The sequence below is a fragment of the Vulpes lagopus genome, chromosome 4 (genome assembly GCF_018345385.1).
Source record: "Vulpes lagopus strain Blue_001 chromosome 4, ASM1834538v1, whole genome shotgun sequence".
Classification (NCBI taxonomy): domain Eukaryota; kingdom Metazoa; phylum Chordata; class Mammalia; order Carnivora; family Canidae; genus Vulpes; species Vulpes lagopus.
The window spans coordinates 61,233,433-61,256,617 of record NC_054827.1 but is presented as its reverse complement, the minus strand read 5'-3'; the positions used below and the strand labels follow the sequence as shown (position 1 = coordinate 61,256,617).

Here is a 23,185-nt window from a genome sequence, read left to right as displayed (position 1 = left end):
TAGGTAGATATATAGAGAGAGATAGAAAGATATAGATAGATAAAGATAGATAGAGTCATACATAATACTTTACCTCTATCTCACTACTCTTCTCAACAGTACCTGTTGATAGTTGGTTAATTCCAATAAAACAATTACTGTTAATGAATAAAACAATTGGTCAGTAACCACTAAAAACAAGCCAATAAAAGTTTAATGTTTTTCCCTTTCCCTTGTTCTATTTGAACACTAGTGTAGAAAAAAACTAGAGCTGCGGAATCTGAAATCTGGAAGATATCTTAGAGGCAATCTATTACATTTATTCATATCACATAGGAAAATGAAATCCCCAAATATGTACCTAACTGACTTAGGGATGGGAGTTGTCCATGAAGTCACCCTAAAGCTTCTTGTCTCTCCTTAGCTACCGCCACCAATTTCCTCCCCAGCAGATCTTTTACCAGGAACTATCAAGCTACAGAATTTCTTGGCATCATTCTTACTTTTTCCTCTACTTTTATTAATCGCTCTGTGGAAATAGCAGAATTACCAGCTGTAGCCTTTGGAATAAATCTCCCAAACTCATATTTCAGTTGGCCATACAATCTGTACTCATGGCCTCAGGGGTGGTTCTTAGATGGGACTGCCTCAGGACCTCAGGGCCCATAAAGATTTAAAAAATATACTTCTTTGCTGTTGTCTGCAGCGGCTCCAAAAACAAAACAAAACAACAAAACAGCCTAGACTGGAGCCTACGTTGAAAATACAAGAGAGAGTCTCAATTGTTCAGTACAAGCACAGTTTCAGATATTAATGAGAACTGCTACCCCTTCTGGGGCACCTGGGTGGCTCAGTTGGTTAAGTGTCTGCCTTTGGTTCAGGCCATGATCCTGTGGTCCTGGGATCGAGCCCCAAGCTCCACAGGGGGCTCTCTGCTCAGCAGGGAGTCTGCTTCTCCCTCTGCCCTTGCCCCTGCTCCCTCGCTCTCTCTCTAAAAAATAAATAAAATCTTTAAAAAAAGAACTATTACCCCTTCTTACATATTTCATAATGGACATTGTGGTTCATAGAAAAGCAATAGAAACGAAACTGATAAGCAATAGCTAAAGCCGAGGAGGAAAATTATACCCCCCTTGGATATCTGGACTTGACTGAGTTGTATATGGTACCACCCATGATTCAAGTCCATAAGACTTTAAAGAAACAGGCAAAATTAGGGTTAACAATTCTCCAAGCAGAACACATCCCACAAAAACATATCAAAACATATGGCAAGTCTTACTCATCTTGAAGCTAGGTCATTTATTCTAAACTTGTCTTGATAAAATACCACTATGCTAATTGGGGCAGATCGTCTATGGGAACAGAGTTCAGTCACTTAAGGAGTAAAGAATTGGGGATCCCTGGATGGCTCAGCGGTTTAGCACCTGCCTTTGGCCCAGGGCGTGATCCTGGAGTCCCGGGATCGAGTCCCACGTTGGGCTCCCGGCATGGAGCCTGCTTCTCCCTCCTCCTGTGTCTCTGCCTCTCTCTCTCTCTCTCTCTCTCTCTCTCTCTCTCTCTCTCTCTCTGTGACTATCATAAATAAATAAAAATTTTTAAAAAAAGGAGTAAGGAATTTATTTCTCATATAACAAAGTAAAACATGCCTAGCTGCAAGGAGAGCTTGGAAAGAGTCTCTCGCTGGGCAATCACTTGTCAGTCACTATTTTATTAATGCCAAGGAAAAAAGAACAAGTTTTGAACAGCTAGAAGTCTCCACGACATTCATAAACACGATTTAATAAAACAAGACCTTAATGAATCATAGTGAGAATTTTAAAATCATCTGAAAGACAGGTCTCTGTGAAGATCTCTATCTTCTAAGTTTTTGAAGTTTTTGTGAACTAGTTTATGTCAGATTCCGGTATAAGAACTTTATATCCGCTGACACGTTGTGTTTCGGCGACAGACAGACAGACAGACAGAAAAGAACTTTATATCCAGTAAAACTAAACCTGCAGTCCTACTATTCCACCACTATCAAAAGTGTCTTTTCTTTTAAAGATTTTATTTATTTGAGAGAGAATGAACAAGCAGGGAGGGGCAGAAGGGGAGAGAACAGAAGAGAGAACCCCAAGCAGTTTCCACACTGAGCATGAGCCCAGTGCAGGGCTCAATCTCATGGACCCTGAGACCATGACCCCAGCTGAAACCAAGAGTTCTATCTCAACCAACTAAGCCACCCAGTCACCCCAAAAGTGTCGTTTAGTGAATAATTCCAACCCACACTGATCTTCATTTTTCCTCATCTCCTATAATATTTATTCATACTAGTCTTTCCGGTGCTTCGTTATATATCGCTGCCCAATGCACACTTCTAAAAGACCACAACCTTCTTAAAGATTCCTTAATATCAGTAGTATTCAGTAAAATGCAAAACTTAGAAGGTACTTAATAAATACTTAATGATTTGAAGTAAAGGCTTCTGAGGCTGGAATCTGTCTAGTATGAACAAGATGGAATGGCTACTAACTTTCCAATGGATACCAGCTTAATAATTTACTGACGACAATACTGTACAATTCCTTGTGACTAGAAAAGAGTGAAAGTAAAATGAGTGTGCAAAGTGGACCACAAAGCAAAAGTTTGCTCCTAGGAAAGTAGGAAAAGCCAAAAACGAAAGAAAGAAAGAAAGAAAGAAAGAGCGAGCAGAAACAGAGAAGAAAGCAGATATGGAAATGAAATAGTAAAAAGTGGTCAAATCAATCTTAAAGGAAACAAAATTGCAAAAAGACAAAGCACTTCAAGAAAAGAATAGCAGGGGCACCTGGGTGGCTCAGCAGTTGAGTGTCTACCTTTGGCTCAGGGCGTGATCCTGGGGTCCTGGGATCGAGTCCGAGGACCAGCTCCCTGCAGGGAGCCTGCTTCTCCCTCTGCCTGTGTCTCTGTCTCTCTCTGTGTCTCTCACGAATAAAAAATAAAATCTTAAAAAAAAAAAAAAAGGAAAGAAAGAAAAGAATAGCAGGCCTTCGGCATCTCTTTAACAAGCTCATTAGTAAAGTCCCAGTTGGGGCTTGTCACCAATGAATGAAGAGCTGGAGGAGAATATGCCTTTCTCAAGATGAATGAAAAAACCAAATAGTTTTTTCTAATCATTTATGTGAAATTTGGTCCACTTCCTCATCTGCCAGTCCGTTCTTCTAAAATAAAAACCCCAGACTACCTTTGGTTACCGCATTAACTCTTTTGGTGTAAGAGCTGATGCCTTTGTTTTGCTCCTCATGTAGATTTCTCGTTATCTCTGCCTATCTTCTGAAACCGTGAATACTTTTTGCATGAAGATTTAAAGCAGCCAGGGGGCCAGGAGAAGCAGCAAGGAATTGAGACTTGCACGTTTTCCTTGAAAAAATAAAAGATGGGGAATATTGTCCAAGAGTCAAGTTGGAAAACCAAAGAAATAAAGAGATGTGGCACCCGAAAACAAACAAAAAACCCACCAAAAAGCAAAAACTTGTGTTGTGACACATCATAACCAAATATCTTACAACCAATAATGAAGATTTTATTCTTCTGATGCTATTATACATCAGAGTGCTTTTAAATTTTTTCTTTCAATTAAAAATAAATTTAAAAAATAAAATAAAATTTTTCTTTCATTGTTAGAGTACAGAAATGTACCTGATTTTTGCATATTAATTTTATGACCTGCAACTTTGCTGAATTTATTAGTTTTAAGTTTCTTTTTGTGGAGTCTTTGGGATTTTTTTTATTTTTTTATATATAATATCATGTGATCTGCAAATAGGACAATTTTACTTCTTCCTTTCTGATTTGGATGCCTTTTATTTCTTTTCCTTGCCTAACTGAGCTGGATAGGACTTCCAGTACTAAGATGAATATAAGTGGTGAGAGTGGGCATCCTCGTCTCCTTCCTGATCTCTGAGGGAAAACTTTCAGCTTTTAATACTGAGTGTGTTAGCTATGGACTTGTCACATATGGGCTTTATTTGTTGAGTTAAATTCCCTCTATACCCATTTTGTTGAGAGTTTTTATCATGAAAGGATATCACATTTTGTCAAATGCTTTTTCTGCATCTATATTGAGATGACCATAAGATTTTTACTATTCGTTTTTGTTAATGTGGTGTGACACATTGATTGATTTGAGATGATGAACCATCCTTGCATCCCTGGGAATAAATTCCACTTGATCATGGTGTATAATCCTTTTAATGTAACTGATGAACTCAGTTTATTAATATTTTATTGAAGATTTTTACTCCCATGTTCATCAGGGATACTGGCTTGAAACTTTCCTTTTTTGTTGTGCCTTCATCTGGTGTCGGTATCAGGGTAATGCTGGCCTCGTAAAATGATCTTGGGAAGCGCTCCCTTCTTTTCTCTTGTTTGGGAGACTTGGAAAAGGATTGGTATTATTTATTCTCTAAGTGTTTAGTAGAATTCACCAGTGATGCCATCTGGTCTTTGTTAGATTAATTACTGACTCAATCTCCTTACTAGTAATTGGTCAGTTTAGATTTTTCATTTCTCCCTGATTCAGTCTTGGTAGATTGTATATTTCAAGGAATTTATCTACTTCTTTTCGGTTGTCCAATTTGTTGGTGTATAATCATTCATGGTCGTCTCTTATGATCCTTTGTATTTGTGTGGAATCATTTGTAATGTCTACTGTCTCATTTAGAATTTTGAGTCTTCCTTTTTCTTGTTCAGTCTGGCTAAGGATCTATCTATTTTGTTTATATTTTCATTAAACTAGCTCTTACTTTTATTGATCTTATCTACTGATATTTACTTAATTATGTCCACTTTGATCTTTGTTATATGCTTCCTCCTGTTAACTTTGCACTTAGTTTGTTCTTTTTCTTATTCTTTAATGTGCATAGTAAGGTCTTTTACCTGAGATCTTTCTTTTATGTTAATGTAGGCATTTATCACTATAAACTTCCCTCTTAGACTACTTAGACTATAGGACCGCTGCATCCTATAAGTTTTGGTATGTTGTGTTTCCTTTTTCATTCTTCTCAAGATTTTTATTTTTCTCAAGAGTTTTTCAGCTTCTCTGTTTTTTTTTTTTAAAGACTTTATTTATTTATTCATGAGAGGCAGAGAGAGAGGCAGAGACACAGGCAGAGGGAGAAGCAGGCTCCACGCAGGGAGCCCAATGTGGGACTTGATCCCAGAATTCCAGGATCACGCCCTGGGCCGAAGGCAGGCATTAAACCGCTGAGCCACCCAGGGATCCCCAACTTCTCTGTTTTAGTTTTGTGTTTGACTCACTGGTTTTTCAAAGGCATGCTGTTTAGTGCATATATTTATGAATTTATAGTTTAATTGTCATAATTGATTTCTAGTTTCATACTATTATAGTCAAAAAGGATCCTTGACAGGTTTTCATATTCTTGATCTTCATGATCTAACCTGAAGAATGTTTCATATGTACTTGACAAGAATGTGTATTCTGCTACTGTTGGATGGTATATTCTGAAAATATCTAAGTCCATCTAGTCTAATGTGTCATTTAAATACAATATTTCCTGGGGCACCTGGATGGCTCAGTTGTTAAGACTTCAACTCTTGATTTCAGTTCAGGTCATGATCTCAGGGTCGTGGGATTGAGCTTCACATCAGGCCCCAGGCCAGGCATGGACTCTGCTTAAGATTCTCTCTCCCTCTCCCTCTTCCCCTTCCAGCCCTGCTCACTCAGACTCTTGCTCTATCTCAAATAAATAAATATAAATGAATACAATGTTTCCTTATTGTTTTTCTGTTTGGGTGATCTATCAGTTATTGAAAGTGGATACTGAAGTCCCCTATGATTATTATCTTGCTATTTCTCCCTTTAAGTTTGTTAATATTTCCTTTATATATTAAGGTTTTTCTATGTTGGGTACATAAATATTTACAACTGTTGTATTCTCTTGATGAATTGACCTCTTTATCATTTTATAATGACATTATTTATCACCTATTACAGTGTTTGTCCTTTCTTTTTTCTTTGTCTTAATGTCTTTGTTTAAGTAAAGCTACCCCAGCATTCTTTTGGGAATTTAAGGTACAGCACAGTGATTATATTTAATTACATTTTGTTGTATACTTGAAAGTTACTAAAACTAAATATTAAGTTGACTCATCACAGAAAAGAAATGGTAATTATTTGAAGTGATTCAGGTGTTAGCTAACACTATCATGATAATCATTTTGTAATACATAAGGATATCAAATCAACGCTTCATACACCTTAAACTTACACAATGTTACATGTTAATTATTGTGTGTGTGTGTGTGTGTGTGTGTGTGTGTATACATATACACAAAGCTAGGGGGAAAAAGAAGAATCAGTGATGAAGAGAAAATCTTGAGGATCCCTGGGTGGCTCAGCAGTTTGGCGCCCGCCTTCGGCCCAGGGTGTGATCCTGGAGACCCGGGATCGAGTCCCACGTCAGGCTCCCAGCATGGAGCCTGCCTCTCCCTCTACCTTGTCTCTGCCTCTCTCTCTCTCTCTCTCTGGCTCTCATAAATAAATAAATAAAAATAAAATCTTAAAAAAAAAAAGAAAATCTTAAAAGCAGCCAGATGAAAAAGACATCTTATGTTCATTCTTGTATCATAAGAATGACCACAGATTTCCTTTTACAGATAATGTAAACCATTACCTTAGAGGAAATCTTCAAAACAATGAAAGGGAAAACTATCTATTTTCAGGAAAATATCTTTGAAAATTGAAGGCAAAGAAAGCAGAGAGATTCAGATATACAAAGTCTGAAATAGTTCATTACCTGCATATCTGATCTTAAAAAAAAAAAATGCTTGGGCAGCCCTGGTGGCTCAGCGGTTTAGCGCTGCCTTCAGCCCAGGGTGTGATCCTGGAGTCCTGGGATCAAGTCCCACATTGGGCTCCCTGCATGGAGCCTGCTTCTCTGTCTGCCTCTCTCCCTGTGTGTGTCTCTCATGAATAACTAAATAAAAATCTTTTTAAAAAATAATAAAAATAAAAATAAATGCTAAAGAGAGTCCCTTACTGGGGCTCCTGGATGGCTCAGTCAGTTGGGCATCTGCCTTCAGCTCAGGTCATGATCCCAGGTTCCTGGGATCGAGCCCCACATTGGTCTCTCTGTTCATTGGGGAGCCTGCTTCTCCCTCTCCCACTCCCCCTGCTTGTGCTCTCTCTCTCTCTGTGTGAAATAAATAAAAAAGAAAGTCCCTTACCAAAGAGAGAAATATGAATATACAATATAAAGAAGGACACAGGAAATAATAACTACATGAGTAAATATATAAGGTAAATCTTTCTTATTTTAAAACTCTTTGAAAGATAATTGCTTTTTAAACGTGATTAATGTGAAATTTAAAAAATATGTAGAAAGAATATGAGTGATTGGATGGAAGGGGGAAACAGAAATATACATTAATAACATTACTACACATGAAATGGTGTATATATATATATATTATTTGAAAGTACACTATGATAATATAAAGATATGTACTATAAATTCTAAGGCAGCCACACACAAAAGAACTAAGCAAATAAGGCAATATAATGGAATTAAAAATACTGAATTAATTCAAAAGAAGGCAGAGAAAAAGAAAAAACAAAGGAAACAAAAAATTTTTAAATAATAATAAAATTATATGCATGCATATAATTTTCCCTGCAGGAAGTGTTCTGTTCCTGCAACTTGTCGGATAGATATATATGGTATGTAATGAATGGCTGTGTCCCCCCAAATTCAAATGTTGAAGCCCTAATCCAAAATGTGAAGGTATTTGGAGATGGAGCATGTTGGAAATCATCAGGTCATGAGTGTGGAGCTCTCATGATGGCATTAGTGGCCTGTTGAATCCTAATCAGTGTCCCAGTAAATGTCCTAAAAAGAGACACCAGAGAGATCACCTCTCTCTCCACCATGTGAGAATAGAGTTGTGTGCAAGCCAGGAAGAGAGCTCTAACCAAAACCCGAAGCAGCCAGCATCTTAGTCATTGACTCCCCAGCCTTTAGAACTGTGAGCAACAAATGTTAACAGTAGTTTCTTTGGTAGCAGCTCAAGCAGAGGAAAACACACTTAGCCTCACTCTGCAATTGAAAAATAATGACTCATGAAGACTGTTACTCCAAGACCTTTGCAAATGGAGATAAAAATGCCCACGGCTGTTCATTACATAACTGCTCCAGAACTGTTTCTCAGGTGCATGTGATGCTACACACTCCCACTGAGACACCTAGTGGTGGGCAGTTTATCTGAAGACAAGAGGAGACCTGTATGCTCAGTGTTTTACATTTTTACTCATAAAATGCACAGTTGGGGCTTTCCCCAAATACTCAAAAGCTTTTGATATATTAATTTCTCTTTACATCACCCCAATAAGGCATAAAGAGAAAACAGACGAACGCCTGGGTGGCTCAGATGGTCAAGCATCTGCCTCAGGCTCAGGTCATGATCCCAGGGTCCTGGGATGGAGCCCTGCATCAGGCTCCCCGCTCAGCATGGAGTCTGCTTCTCCCTCTCCCTTTCCACACCCCCTGCTCCTGCTTATGCTCGCTCTCTCTCTTTCAAATGAATAAATAAAATCTTTTAAAAGGAGAGAGAGAAAAAAAAATGTGTAAGCAAACTTCCCTGGGCCAAAGACAGAACCGTATACCTTCATCTCCTGACTCCTATACTAGTTGACTATTCATTAACTCACCACATTTAAATTTTAATTATTAATAATTAAATAATAATTTTAATTATTAACTCTCACATTTTAAAAAATCATGCATTTACAAAATAAAATTCCACATTATCTGAATCTTTGAATTTACTTTTGTGCAACTAATAGTTGCTTAAAAAACATTAACTAGAACTGAATTACATTAATATATAATGAGGCCATGTTCTAGACCCTAAACAGAATATGGATATAAGCATCATATCTGAATTCAAATACATAGGCTTAAAATTATCAAGATTATTCAAAAACTATTGTCCTCTAGAAGAAATCCTTTAAAAAATTAAGTCACCAATTGAAAAGCTCTGACTTTGCAAAAATTCAAGTATACATGGGAAAAGTCAGCTCATTGTATCAGGGAAGTTTGGGGGTTTAGAGCGAATGCAAGTTTTCTTCATTTAATTAAATTACAATAAACTTATACATTGGCACATTCTTGTAATAGGAATAATACTGACACCGTAATTTTATAAATTTCTTCTTTCGAATAGGTGAGAGAAGCCTATATCTCTAAGATATAGAGTTATTGAGGTTCATTTCTGGTTTTATATTTTATAAACTAACAAAGTATGAAGTACTTGCCGTAGATCTTTGTTTTCAAATTCTATCTCCTCTTTTCAAATGCATTTTGAAGAGGCCTGTAAACATTTTCTGTAAAAGGCTAGACACCAAATATTTTAAGCTTTGCAGGCCAGATGGTTTCTGTCTCAACATGCGACTCCGTCCTTGTAGTGCAAAGGGAGCCAGAGACAATGCTGTTAAAAAAGAAAAATAAAGAAAGAAAGGGCATGTCTGTATTCCAAAAAGCTTTATTTACCAAACAGGCAGGTGAACAGAATTCAGCCTACAAGCTGTAGTTTGCTTACCTCCTGCTCTAAATTCCTAGCATCTGTTTTAGATGATAGTCCCACCTGAGGACAGGTGCCAGGTCAAACTCTTAGATCCCAAATTTCTTTGCTGTCCACTTATCTTTCTCAATCTTGCACAGCCTCCTCCTTCTTTTCTATTTCTTCCTCTCTTCACCATCACCCTGCATCTGGAATTCCCAGGCAGCCCTTTCTCAGAAACTCTGACTGGCTGTATGGGCTTTAATGAGGCAGTGCCATAAAATGGTTATTAAAGACTTATTACATTTTAGAGAGGAAATACTTAGGGTGATTATTTAACCCAGATACATCATTGAAAATAGTGGGATTCACGATAGGGCAAATACTTGGAGGGCCTCGGACATACCAGATGAGAAATATGCTAGTGGCTACCACCTGACTCACATAAGGATCACTTTTCTTAAAAGCATTTTATACATAAACAATGAGAGCTCAACTATGAAGCAAGTTACACAATAGAGCAAGTAGGTGTGTGTGTAGCTTACTTACAAATCCCAGCTGACGATATTACTAGGAAGAGATGTCATTTGGGGGAAAAAAAAGGAAGGAAAATTGCAGAATCTCTTATAACTCATCTTTCACGCTTAAAATGAGTAGTAAATTAGAATTTAATTATATAAGAGCCACATTTCCTGTGTAAAAGTTGTAGAACTAGTATGCTGCCATAAGGCAGACACAAAAGGTGATGAAGCTGATGATTTCAAGTGAGTAATATATTGGTGACCATTGTAGGCAACTGTATCAGTAAGGGTGCCCACAGGAAACCAATGGTGCACTCAAGCTGGGTAATTGCAGAAGAGTCTAACAAAGAATTATTTACAAAGGGCGTAAATAGGGAAGTCAACAATAATCATGTCATTTATTGTTTAAATTGTGCAACTTTTAAGGGTAAAAAGAAGCTTTATTAATAAATTATGCCAGGACATACATTATGTTCAGCCAAACTGCAACACTCAGCATAGAAGTGTACCCCTAGGCTAGAAAGAGTAAGGGGCCATTATCACCCTCAGGCCTAAAAACACAAAGAAAGGGAATGGTTACCAAACTCTAGAAGGTAGCAGGATGAAAAGATCAACCAACAGGAGATAGGGCCCTCAGAAGAGGGAAGCATCAGTCTATGAGGGGCCAACATGGAGGGAGTGGGTCAGTTAAGATCCCAACTTCATTGGTCTCCCTGGGTGCCGCCAAAATCTCCCACCGGCTGAACGTCACTTGAAGCTGTAGGTCAAGGGAGCCCATTCATGCAGTCCTTGTGGGCCAGATTCCCTAGAGTACAAAGCAAGGTAGGGAAGGGTGGACAGTATATCTGGAGAAGAAAACAAGGTATTCGGTAGAGTGAATATCTTTGCAAAGGTATTGAAATTGGAGCTAACCTTCAGCTCTGACCTCTTCTACAGCTCTTTGGAAGCATTCTAAGGAAGCTCAACTGCTACCTTTTCCCTGAACAATCTTCTCCCTGTTCATTGCCTGTTAGATTGCAGAAGGGTAAAAGTAGGCAAGATCTTTTACCTCCAATTGGCTTAGGGTAAGATGGTTTCTTCACACAGAAATGAGTGCAAACCCTAGGTTTTCATGCATCTATTTGGCCTCTTTCATTCCCTAACTCAAAAATATCTGGGAACATTTCTTAGCCATAAGCTGATTATGTAGATGTCATCAGCCTTAGAATAGAATAGAATAGAATAGAATAGAATAGAATAGAATAGAATAGGATAGGATAGGATAGAATAGAATAGAATAGAATAGAATAGAATAGAATAGAATAGAATAGAATAGATCTGTTTGCATTTGTCATAAGAAACTCCCTCGCTCCACGTTCTGGTCTAGAAGTGTCTCCAAAAGATCTTAGAGGAAGTACGGAGTTATGGAGTTTGCTAAAACCAATCAACAGTTCCAACCAATAGCAACACTGTTGTACAAATGCTTAATGCAAAATTAATGGGTGAATGGACATGTGCCAGAGTCATCACAAATCATACACTTCACATCACATAAACACTGCACCTGACTGTGACCAATGAAGGGAGAATATAAAGAAAGAATGTTTACTTCTGCAAAGTGTGGTCCTTTCTGCATAAGTGTGTGAGAACCAAGAGTTGGAGTGATTATATGACCAGCACCCTGGAAAATCCATTGAAATCACTTTACTTCCAGACTCAACTACTGGAGAAAGTGCATTTTCACACTTCCTAAAATACTACCAAGCAAAGGTTGGTGTCATCCACTTTTCTTACTCCACAGAAGATCTCTCCCCTTTCATCAGTAACCTATGTGACATCCTTTTCATTTTTTAAGTCCAATGACAACAGGCACTAATAAAGTAAAACGTTTTAATTTAAAAAAAAGCACCTCTCTTTCCTGACAGCTTGGATCTATGTCTTCAAACACAGACTGAATTTTGCATGAGGACTAGACTACCTTAAATATTCAGGAGTGTTATAAGAAGAGGAGGAAGAAAGTAAGTTTAAAAGGAGGCAGGGAAAAAAAAAAATAAAATAAAAAATAAAAAAAAAAATAAAAGGAGGCAGGGAAAGAATAAGAGTAAGAGAATGAAAAAAAGAGAACTATTATTAAAAACAACAAAAATACTAAGAAAAGAAATGAATGACAGATGTTTCTAGTGAAGGTAAGAGAAAAGAGCTGTGTAACTGGTCATTTTCTGGCCCAGTTCTTGGGTAATCTGAGTAATCAGAGTGCTGCAAATGAACTTGCTTCTGTTTCCTAACATAAGAAAGTCACCATTCTTGACCTAACCTAGTATTTCCCTAACTACACATAGAGATACTGCTCACACCTTCAGCATGTGAACAAATGGAAAGAGAAAAAAAACAGAAATTTATTCAGCCCACCAGGAATTTTCAAAGATTCCCTTATCCGAATGGTAGCCCTAGCAAGCCATCAATGGATACTAGCAGGAAGACAGCAAAATGCTAGAAAGATCTCTCTAGAGAAATTCTTTAATATGAAATAATTTGCTTCCTAACAATGACCTTCACAGAAGGGTAATGTACTTTAATTGAGGATTTATTGAGTATCTACTACATGCAGCGCAGAAGACCAACCCCTTTGGTGGCTATGATGACAACCACAGGCATAAGATCAATTGGCTTCCCCAACAAACTTGTAGGGCCTTCCTTCCCATTGTCTCCTTTGCAGTAGTTGCTTGGAAAATTGGAACCATTTTTGAGCTTGTCTTAATTCTCCAGTTTTTTTTTTTTTTAAATTCGAGTATAGCTGACACGTGGTGTTACATTGGTTTCAGGAGTACAACATAGTTATTTGAACCTTTAACTATATTCCCTGTGTTGTACCTTGTATTCTCATGACTTATTCATCCATAACTGGACTCCTGTATCTCCCACTCCCCTTCACCCTTAATTCTCTAGTTCATAATAATGTTTTTCTATGGCTTCTTGTACCCAATCCACACTTCCTTTAGTTCTTTGGTTTCTTTCTTTTGCCTTATCTTGATGGTTTCTTACCTTCTGATACCAGTACATGTACTCCAAGTCACTTCAGATGGTTTTGTTAAAGGTAAATGGATGTCGAACAAATCATTTATCGTAAAACATTTCTTGCTTCTAAAGAACTCAAAGTCTAATAAAAAAAATTACATCAAAAATATTATTGAAATATTACATCATGAATGGAGATCATAAAAGAGAAGCCCAAAATAAATATGTCGGGGATCCCTGGGTGGCTCAGCGGTTTAGCGCCTGCCTTCGGCCCAGGGCATGGTCCTGGAGACCCGGGATCAAGTCCGACGACGGGCTCCCTGCATGGAACCTGCTTCTCCCTCTGCCTGTGTTTCTGCCTCTGTGTGTGTGTGTGTCTCCCATGAATAAAAAAATAAAATCTTAAAAAAAAATAAGTATGTCTTAAAGGGGAGTGACACCACATCCAGGTGGGAGACCACTTTTGGAGATGTCCAGTGAAACCAGTGTCAAATGACAGGAGAATATCAACACCTGAGGGTGTGAGGCTGGGAAGAAGAAAGCTGAGGGTTTATGTGGAGCCTATTGAAGTCGGATACTATTTGGCAGAAGCCTAAGAGAATGAAGGAGCTAAGGCTGGAAAGACAGCTTGGAGTCCAGCAATTGGATACGTCAAGGCAACTGGGAGCCTATCAAGAGTTTGTAAGCAGAAAAGTGATCTGATCAAAGTGACCTGAGAGCTTACATAATTACAGACAAGGAGATTGGGGGTCCTGGGCATAAGGGTTTAGCAGTGTGTGTAACAGGCAAAGAGATGACTTCCAGGATGCCTGAGGAGGAGGCACTCTGCATCATCTCTACAAAGACCCCCATGGATGCAAAGTTGTAAAAGAAGCAGCAAAGGGAGGGAGGCCACTCATTCACACCCTGGAGGAATGCAAGTGGAACCTCCAGGAAGGCTGCTTTCTTCTGCCCCTACTCCCATCCGCATCCCCAGCCTAGTGAAGAAATCCGTCTGCAGCTCCTGCTTGCTGACCTCTTGCTTGCACCTCTGATGTCACAGCAGATGAATCAAGCTTTGGCATCGTCCCACAACACCCTGGGTGTTGACGGGGGCGAGGGGCAGCCAGATTTCTTTCCCAAAAGATGCTGCCATGACCCCCCAAAAATACAACCTTGGACTTGGAAGATTCCAGAAAAGCCCGTTTGTCAGTCATGGTTGAATCAGCAGCTTACTAGGACCCGGGTTAGAGCCCCGGGCTTTCTCCCGGGGGCCTAACCAGCGACTGGGGCCAGCTGCACCGGTGCAGCTGCTGAGCGCCTGCTGCGGGGAAAGCGCCCTTCTGGCCCGAATACCCCCACCCCCACCCCCGCCGCTGTCCCCAAGCACCCCGTGGCCCGTGACCTTTGCCGGGACTCTCGCGGGGGCCCTGCCTCGGCCCTGCCGATTCCTAGGAACTTCCCCAGGACCTGGGCTCCGCAGCGGGGGGGAAGGGGGGGGTAGGGTGGACATCCCGGAGCCGCTGCACCCGCCTATCGCTCCGACCCCGCTGGCGGGCTCCTCTGGGCGCCCCCCGACTCCCTCCACTGGGCTCCAGCTCCCTCGGTCCGTGTAGACCCGCCGCCCCGCGGTCCGCGCGCTGGACAGCACCCTCCGCCGCGCCCCGCCTGGAGCGCCCAGGAGTCTCTCGACCCCTGTAGCACGTGCTAGGAGAGACCGCAGCCCCCAAGGGACCCCCAGTCACCCAAGAGCAGGCACGCCTCGCCCCGAGATTGGTAAGGGCGGAGAGAACCAGCTGGACGTGGCCCAGAGAAGTGCTCAGGAGGCGCAGCAGGCGCGAGCATCCCTACCTGGCCCCTTGAAGTGTTTTCTAACCACGACAAAGGGGCTTAGCCATGGAAGTGGCCCCGGAGGAGAAAGGACAGGTACCTGTTTCCTAAAACAGCTTCAGGTACAAGAGAGGGGCTTAGGGGATCCCTGGGTGGCGCAGCGGTTTGGCGCCTGCCTTTGGCCCAGGGCGCGATCCTGGAGACCCGGGATCGAATCCCACGTCGGGCTCCCGGTGCATGGAGCCTGCTTCTCCCTCTGCCTGTGTCTCTGCCTCTCTCTCTCTCTCTCTCACTGTGTGCCTATCATAAATTTAAAAAAAGAAAAAAAAAGAGAGGGGCTTAGCCATGGAAGTGGCCCCAGTACAAGAGGCCCCGGAGGAGAAAGGACAGGTACCTGTTACCTAAAGCAGCTTCAGGTACAAGAGAGGGGCTTAGCCATGGAAGTGGCCCCGGAGGAGAAAGGACAGGTACCTGTTTCCTAAAACAGCTTCAGGTATAAGAAAGGGGCTTAGCCATGGAAGTGGCCCCAGAGGAGAAAGATACAGGTATCTGTTTCCTAAAGCACCTCCAGGTACATATCAATGGTTTAGGGCCAAGATAAAAGGAGGAAGGTGAGGGAAATTCCTGATGATTTTACCAATGTGAAAATGCCACAGATTTGGCTAGTTCTATCTTTTCTTTCATGTAATCAATTGAGAATTCTATAAAGAAAGGGAATGACATCAAGGAAAATCATTGGCCTAGAAGAAAAGAGCCCGTAGGCGTTTAGGTGTTATATATGTGGAGCCAGAAAGCTCTGGAGCATCAGGGAGACTCCAACTTAAGGCAACAGCATGGGTAAATATGGGCTTCAGGAGGCAAAGAGTGGTGTTTGGGCACACACCCCTAAGGCAGGCCTTGCAGATCTAGGGGTGATGCAGGGCGGTTGGAAAGTTTCATGTGAAACTGGAGTTGAACTGGGTTTCAGAGTGTATTGCCTGATGCCTTATTATCTGTTCTGTCAGTGTTTTTCAGGAAGATCTTCGTCTTGCAGCTGGTAGGGCTGGTGCTAACCTACAATTTCATTGACTGTGACTTTGAGAAGATTAGATGGAAGTATCAGGAAGTCATTTACCAAGCCCTGGAGAAATACATGGATGGGGTAAGTGAATTAAACATTAAACATTTTTTAAAGATTATATTTATTCATGATAGACATAGAGAGGGGGAGAGAGAGAGAGAGAGAGGCAGAGACACAGGCCGAGGGAGAGGCAGGCTCCACGTGGGGAGCCTGACTCGGGATTCGATCCTGGAACTCCAGGATCACGCCCTGGGCCAAAGGCAGGCTCTAAACCGCTGAGCCTCCCAGGGATCCCTGAATAAACATTTTTTAAAAAACAAATGTGTTTTCATCAAAAGAACGGGTATACACAAATATAAACTACAATCTAATTTTTAGGGAAAGAAAAATAATCTGGAAAAAAATCGCGGCCCAGCATTTTGTCAAAAACTTTTTTACAAGTGACACTTAAATATATTGGCCTCTCAAAGGACGACCTAGAAATCGGTGCACATGAGGTGGGCAGATATTGATGAGGAGCAATAGTGACAGATAACACATATCCAGGTGTGTTTTCTGGGCCCCAGCGGTGCTCCCCCAGGTGCAGGAGAGAGAAGACCGTGGGTGAGGGCCGGAGAGAAAAGGGAGGGTAAAAAAAAGAGGGAATTCCTGTGAGCCAAGCCCTGGCCAGGGATCGCAGCCCTGGGTTTCTAGTGTTCCAGAAGCCTCCGACTGCCGTTATGGGATACGGTGCGCTTCAGAGTTTTAATAGACAGCAGCGATCATTTTCCCTGATTATTGGTTTCTGGATGGGGCACGCATGTGAATGCACCGGTGGCCACGAGGCAGGAGGCCTCCCGGCTCCCCGGTGCCGTCGGACCGCGGCCCGCGTGCCCGGGGCGCTGGGGAGGGCGCTGTGGGCCTGGCGTCCCGGGCCCTTCCCACGGCCACGCGCGGAGGCACCGCGACGCCGGGGGGCGCGGGCGGCGGCCTCGCCAGGGACCCGGCGCCTGACCCGCGTGCCGCACACGCTTCTCCTTCCTGCAGACCAGGAGCACGGAGTTCAGCCACCCGGTGTACTGCGCGGACCCGGTGAGCGGGCGGGCGGCGCGGGCGGCGGGGGCACCGCGGGGGGCGGGGCGGGGCGGGCCTGGCGCTGAGTCCTGCCGCGGTCGCGGAGGGCGGGCGGAGCGGGCGCCGAGGGCGGGGAGCGGGGAGGGGCGCGGGGCGGGGAGCGGGGACCAGGGACCAGGCTTGGAGCAAGGAGGGGCGGGGGGGAGCGAGGAGGGGCGCGGAGCGGGAGGGGCGCGGGGAGCGGGCGGACACCCGGGACCCACCCGGCGCGGAGCAGGGGGGAGCGGGGAAGAGCGCCAAGGGGCGGGGCCCGGGGAGCGGGCGCGGAGCAGGGGGGAGCGGGGAGGGGCGCCAAGGGGCGGGGCCCGGGGAGCGGGCGCGGAGCAGGGGGGAGCGGGGAGGGGCGCCAAGGGGCGGGGCCCGGGGAGCGGGCGCGGAGCAGGGGGGAGCGGGGAGGGGCGCCAAGGGGCGGGGCCCGGGGAGCGGGCGCGGAGCAGGGGGGAGCGGGGAGGGGCGCCAAGGGGCGGGGCCCGGGGAGCGGGCTGGAGCAGGGGGGAGCGGGGAGGGGCGCCAAGGGGCGGGGCCCGGGGAGCGGGCGCGGAGCAGGGGGGAGCGGGGAGGGGCGCCAAGGGGCGGGGCCCGGGGAGCGGGCTGGAGCAGGGGGGAGCGGGGAAGAGCGCCAAGGGGCGGGGCCCGGGGAGCGGGCTGGAGCAGGGGGGAGCGGGGAGGGGCGCCAAGGGGCGGGGCCCGGGGAGCGGGCGCGGAGCAGGGGGGAGCGGGGAGGGGCGCCAAGGGGCGGGGCCCGGGGAGCGGGCTGGAGCAGGGGGGAGCAGGGAGGGGCGCCAAGGGGCGGGGCCCGGGGAGCGGGCTGGAGCAGGGGCGCCCCTGCGGCGGAAGCGCGGTCTGGGCGCGGCGGGTGGGCTGCCGCGGGGAGCGGGGAGCGGGGAGCGGGAACGGGCGCGGAGCGAGCCCCGCGCCGCTCCCTGCGGCTCCGGCCGTGCCCCCCGCGCCCCCGCGCCCCCGCCGGTCTCCCGCCGACCGCCGCTCTCGCCCCCGCCGGGCCCCGCCCGCGCCCCGCAGCCCGACTGCCTGGCCAGGATCGAGCGGCTCACCCTGCACCGCATCCGCGGCTGCGCGTCGGGCGCCCGGGAGGCCTTCGCCGAGGGGACGGTCGCCGCGCTCGCCGCCGAGTGCCCGGGCTACGCCGCAGCGCCGGTAAGCCGCGGGCCGCGGGTCGCGCTGGGGCCTGGGCCGGGGCGGTAGGAGCCCGAGGCCCCCTGCAGGAGCAGGCCAGCGGGCGACAGCTGGCAACCAGCCCCTGGCTCGCGCGGGGACCCACACCACCTGTTTCGGGGCTTCCGAGTCTTTCGGCAGAATTAGAATTCTGAACCTCGGGCAGCGTCTCAGGCTGTCCTCAGCGAGCCGCCTACCTCCCGGCCGCCCGAGCCGGAGAGGGTGATCGTCCAAAATGCTGCCTCCCAAGGACCCAACCTTGCACGGGCCCCTAATGCCATCCTTACCCGCTGCACGCCTCGAGCGGCATTGCTTGGGTTTATCACCGACAATGCGTGCTGCTTTCTTACAATGTTAGATGATACATCAAGTCTCTACCCACACCTGCTTACTTTCTGGTACGGCTGGCTCTTTGCACAATGGATTTTTTGCACACGCAGTTACCTGCCTCTGAATGGATGTGTAGCTTTAACTAGAAATAGTAGTGCGGAGTTAGGAGCAGGAAGTCTGCAGAAGGTCTGGCCTGACTTTGAATCCTAGCCCCCAAACTTTTTTTTTTTTAAAGATTTTATTTATTCATGAGAGACACGGAGAGAGGCAGAGACACCGGCAGAGGGAGAAGCAGGCTCCCTAGGGTATCCATCCCGGCCGGATCCCACTCCGAGCCAAAGGCAGACACTTAACCGCTGAGCCACACCCAGGCATCCCTGGCTCCCAAACTTCTAACTTGACATCTATGTGTTCAATTTCATCTGCAAAACAAGGGTCATAATAGCAAGTCCCATATAGTGTTTATGTGGATTCAATGAGTCAATAGACGTAAAAGTACCTAAGGTAGTGCCTGGCAACATAACAAGTATTCGGTAAATATTTCCATAGGCAAGCAAAATAGGGCATTTATCTCTCTGATGACAAATTTTAAAAAGACAAAAGAGACGTGAGGATATGCATGATTACTGCCTATTAACGGGTGACTTTTCTCAGTCACTATTTTAGGGATTGAAGATTGAGCCATATGGCCCATCTGGATAGGGCTTGAGTTAAGCACTCAATACCCAACAGCCATATAAAAAAGCCTGTTTGGATCAATGCCTTCTATCAGAGATCCTGACAAATCTACAAATGGCCATAGTAGCATTAGTCTATGAAAGAAGAGTATAGAAGACAGTCTAGATCAGGTTCTGGACAGCATGTGATAAAGAGAAAGTCTCAGTAATTTATTTCAGCCCTCTCCTGAGCGCAAAGGGAGAGCCTAAGACCAATAATACTTAGGACTCAGCACATTTAAGATTTTTGTTTAGTAACCTGATGAATTTGATTGCTCTGAACACTGTGTTTCTAGAAGGCCTACTCTGCTGCTACCCAAGAGTAATTCAGCTGAAGGAATAGGTAGGAAGATTATCACAATCTTTTCTTTTTTTTTTTTTAAGTTTAGACTCCACCTTAGTCTTGGGCACATGTGGGTGGTAGGCGATGGGAGGGACAGAAAGCAGGAGCACTTGGGGTCCAAATTATAGTCTACTGAATTATATCCATGAAGAGGTATATACACCCTGTTTGGCAAGAACTTACGATCTTGTCAGGGAGATCATGAAACCATTAACTGAGTCATTTATTTAGCCAATCAGTAAATATTCAATGCTTCCCATGTAAAAGACATGCTCAGCACTACAGGGAATATCCATGATGCAATAGTAAAAACAGCACGTAAGTGAGAGCCCTGTTAAGTGAAACACACTCTGAAGCACCAGAAGAGTTTCCAAAAGAAAATTCTGAGCAATTAGCAGAGGCCTTGTAACAGAGGTGGAACTTGGCCCACCTCTGGCGGTAGATGAGGTAGATGGGTGAAGAGATGGTAGGGCTTCCTCTGGAGAAAGCACACTGGAGCAGCGGGGGAGCAGGTGTTCAGGGGACACGCTCGCTGAGAGATTGATTTGCATAAAGAAGACCCTGTCATTCAAGGGCTTGTTAAAGGTAGTGACAGTCCTGATGATTGATTCTCCTATTCCACAGATAAATAATACCCAGGCAAAGAAGAAAAGAAAAAAAAGAGAAGTCACAGCAAATAAATGCCGGGAACAAGTTGCACACTTAATAGGACTGTGGCGTCGTTTCAGTCGCATTTCATAGAAACAAAATACACCTTCCTTAAGGCTATATTTCACAGCAACAGAATAAATCATCTTTTATTAGGTAGATGTAATGTTAACTCTGTGACACCTGAAAGACCACCGATGTTTATTTTTTCATTGCGGTAGGGTTTCTTAACTTATTTTTGTAAGCTTTTATTGTTTGATGTACACATATAAGGCAGGGGAAATACTACCCCTCAAATGGAGGGGGAGACTCTTGTAGGGGTGATGCCTGGGGCACTGACCGTGTGTCAGTTTTCGGCTGCAACTGCAAAAGCCTTTACTTCAAGGGAAGAAACTAAATGTGTAGTAGGAGGGGAAAGGAGAAGGTCAAGGAAGGAAAAGTTTATAAAGGCAGGTGCTGCTTCTACATGTACTGATGCTTCTCATGTTCTCATTCCAAAAGTATACAAAAGAAGAAAATAAAAGCAAAAGGGGGTGCACAAAAAAGTTGTATGTATAATGAAGCAATTTGTAAGAATTTCCAAGTAAAATATTGTGGGCATATTGTAAATCAAGTTCTAAAAATTATCTGACAAGAGTGATATGCAAATAGATCCTAAAGAAGTGCCTTTGTTAAAGCTAAAATATATGTATTTTTAAATTTATGGAATATATTTTTAACTTATTTGTAAGCACTTTTTAAAAATGTACATATTACTTTGTAATTGACACGACATATTTCTTAATAAAACAGTTCTCAAATTAGCTTCTTACAAATGGTCTTTTTGATGTAGTTTGTAGACAGTCTCACACCATTTTCTGAGGGGCATCACTTTTCTTCAGTTCTTTTTTTTGTGGTCTAGCTTTAATTTTAATTTGTTCTAATTAAAAATGTTCTTTATGGAGGTATAATTGACGTATAATATTATATCAGTTTCAAGTATAAGCACAGTGAATCTATATTTGTGTGTACTGCAAAATGATCAGCACACTAAGTCTGGTCACTGTCTGCCAACGTACACAGTTAGGGACTTTTTTCTTGCGGTGATTTTTTTTTCTTCAGTTCTTTGCAGCCCCCTGGCTACTCCCCTCTTGCTTTGTGGCTTGGTCCTGCCCTTTGGAGAGAATATTAGGGGATAGGTGGCTTCCAGATGCATCCCAGTGTCCTTTCTCCTAAATTGTGCCTTTAGTCCTCTCTCCCCGTTTAATGTCCCCCACATCTAGAAGAGACAGTGGAGTCTAAGGTCAACAATGCCAAATGCTTTCTCCTATTCTGGAATGCCTGCTGCACCCTATCAATCACCTTCCAGGGGGAGGGGCCGCCCCAGCCCGGGAGCCCAGGCCAAAATAGAGCAGAGAGCAGTAGTTATTTGTTGAATTTTTCCTGGGGTGGGGGGGGGAAACTTGTCCCTGACCACTGCCAGGAGGGCTGATGCTCACAGAAGAGGAGAGGTTTAAGGTCCCTAAATCCATCTTAACCTGCCAACAGGTAAAAGGAAGCCTACTTACATTAGGTATCCATAATGCATTTACGGAGCACCTACTGTGTGCCATGCCTTCAGCCAAGTACCAGGGATACAAAAGTAGATAGAACACAGCTTTCACCCAGGGAAGCTGAGAGTGTTATTCAATAGGCAGTTCCCTTGGCCCTGAGGGACTTTTCTTTGCCTTCTTTCCAAAGTCAAGTCCTTCAAAGAAAGACCGAGCAGGGGGCCCTAAATGCCACATAAGAGAAACTCCTTTGGGTCTAGTGAAGGCTGGTTGGTACTCATTAATTTCCAAAGTACAAGGTGGGGAAACAGATGGCAGTTTAAGTCCATTAACCCCATTTTACTAGGGGTTAACTGATGAGATTTTAGTAACCCATGGAAAGAAATGCTTTCAGAATTTTTCTCAAGGTTTTTTCCAATCCCCTTATGAACAGAGAGGAGTGAAGAACTGAGAATAGATGAAGCCGCTCACAGTCATCCGATTGAATGCAGTTTCTTTGAGTTTTCTGCTTTATCTTTAAAATCCTGGGTGATTTATATATTTTATTTTTCTATGTTTTAATATAAAAATAATCATTTAAATTACTATCAATAAAAGTAACGTGCAAGAAGACACGCCACATTAATCTACTAAGAGCTTTTCCAAATATAAAGAAAGTGTGGCAGATGTGCCTACTTTTTAATTTTTTTTTATGTGTCTACTTTTGAAATGCACTGAGGTTTCCCGGGTGGATTCATATACAGTCAGTTTTATTTCCGTGGTCAGTGGAAAGTAGGTTGCAAATTGTGGTTTAAGCATATACCTACTGGGGCTCCTTTGTTAATCAGGCTGTTGACATCATCTGGATCCTCATCTCATGAGCTGGAAACAACCATGTCACAGCAATTGCAGGTGGCAGTTACTCTATGATCATCTTTCAGATGAAGCTGTGGATGGCAGAGAAATAAGATGGAAAGGACCTGAGGTTTCAGGTGTACAATTGAATGGGCAGATCAACCAAACTTGAAGTTCACCCTGTTTCTTCATTTGCCGTTGTGGGAGCTAGCTGAGTAAAGGTTTTGTTTCCTCTTTGGTTTTGAACCTGTGTGGTTATTGTTACTTCTTGCTGAAAGATGCAATTTATCCAAATGCAGACAAGAGATAAGTGAGGCTTTGGTTTAAGGAATAATTTGAATTGAGGTGGGAGGTAGGAGGTGGTGAGTATCAGGGGGAGCAAAGCCTCCTCCTCCGTGACCTGGGATGGGAGGGGTGGTATGAGACAAGTTTGCATGTGAGAGGATACCTCTCTTTAGCATATTTCATCTTGCTTCCTCTAAACAAGTCTCTTTTTGCCTTGGAGAGCATAGCCAAGCTGCTACTTTTCCAGAATGTGCCCACTGGTGCACTGCTTTTGGGAACCTGTTCCTCCCCTTCTATTCTCCGTTCCACTA

At 44.0% G+C, this 23,185-nt stretch overlaps 1 protein-coding gene across 1 annotated transcript in view; it reads left to right on the top strand.

Annotated features, from left to right (window-relative positions):
• Positions 1–21,035, top strand: part of LOC121488780 (thymic stromal lymphopoietin) — a 60,621-nt gene extending 39,586 nt beyond the window's left edge. Inside the window, exons 2-5 of the mRNA XM_041751087.1 lie at positions 15,811–15,984; positions 16,644–16,958; positions 17,794–18,171; positions 20,203–21,035. Of these exons, the coding sequence (XP_041607021.1) occupies positions 15,811–15,984; positions 16,644–16,958; positions 17,794–18,171; positions 20,203–20,319 (984 nt within the window). The 3' untranslated portion in view covers positions 20,320–21,035. The remainder of the gene's footprint in view (positions 1–15,810; positions 15,985–16,643; positions 16,959–17,793; positions 18,172–20,202) is intronic.
• The last annotated feature ends 2,150 nt before the right edge of the window (positions 21,036–23,185 follow it).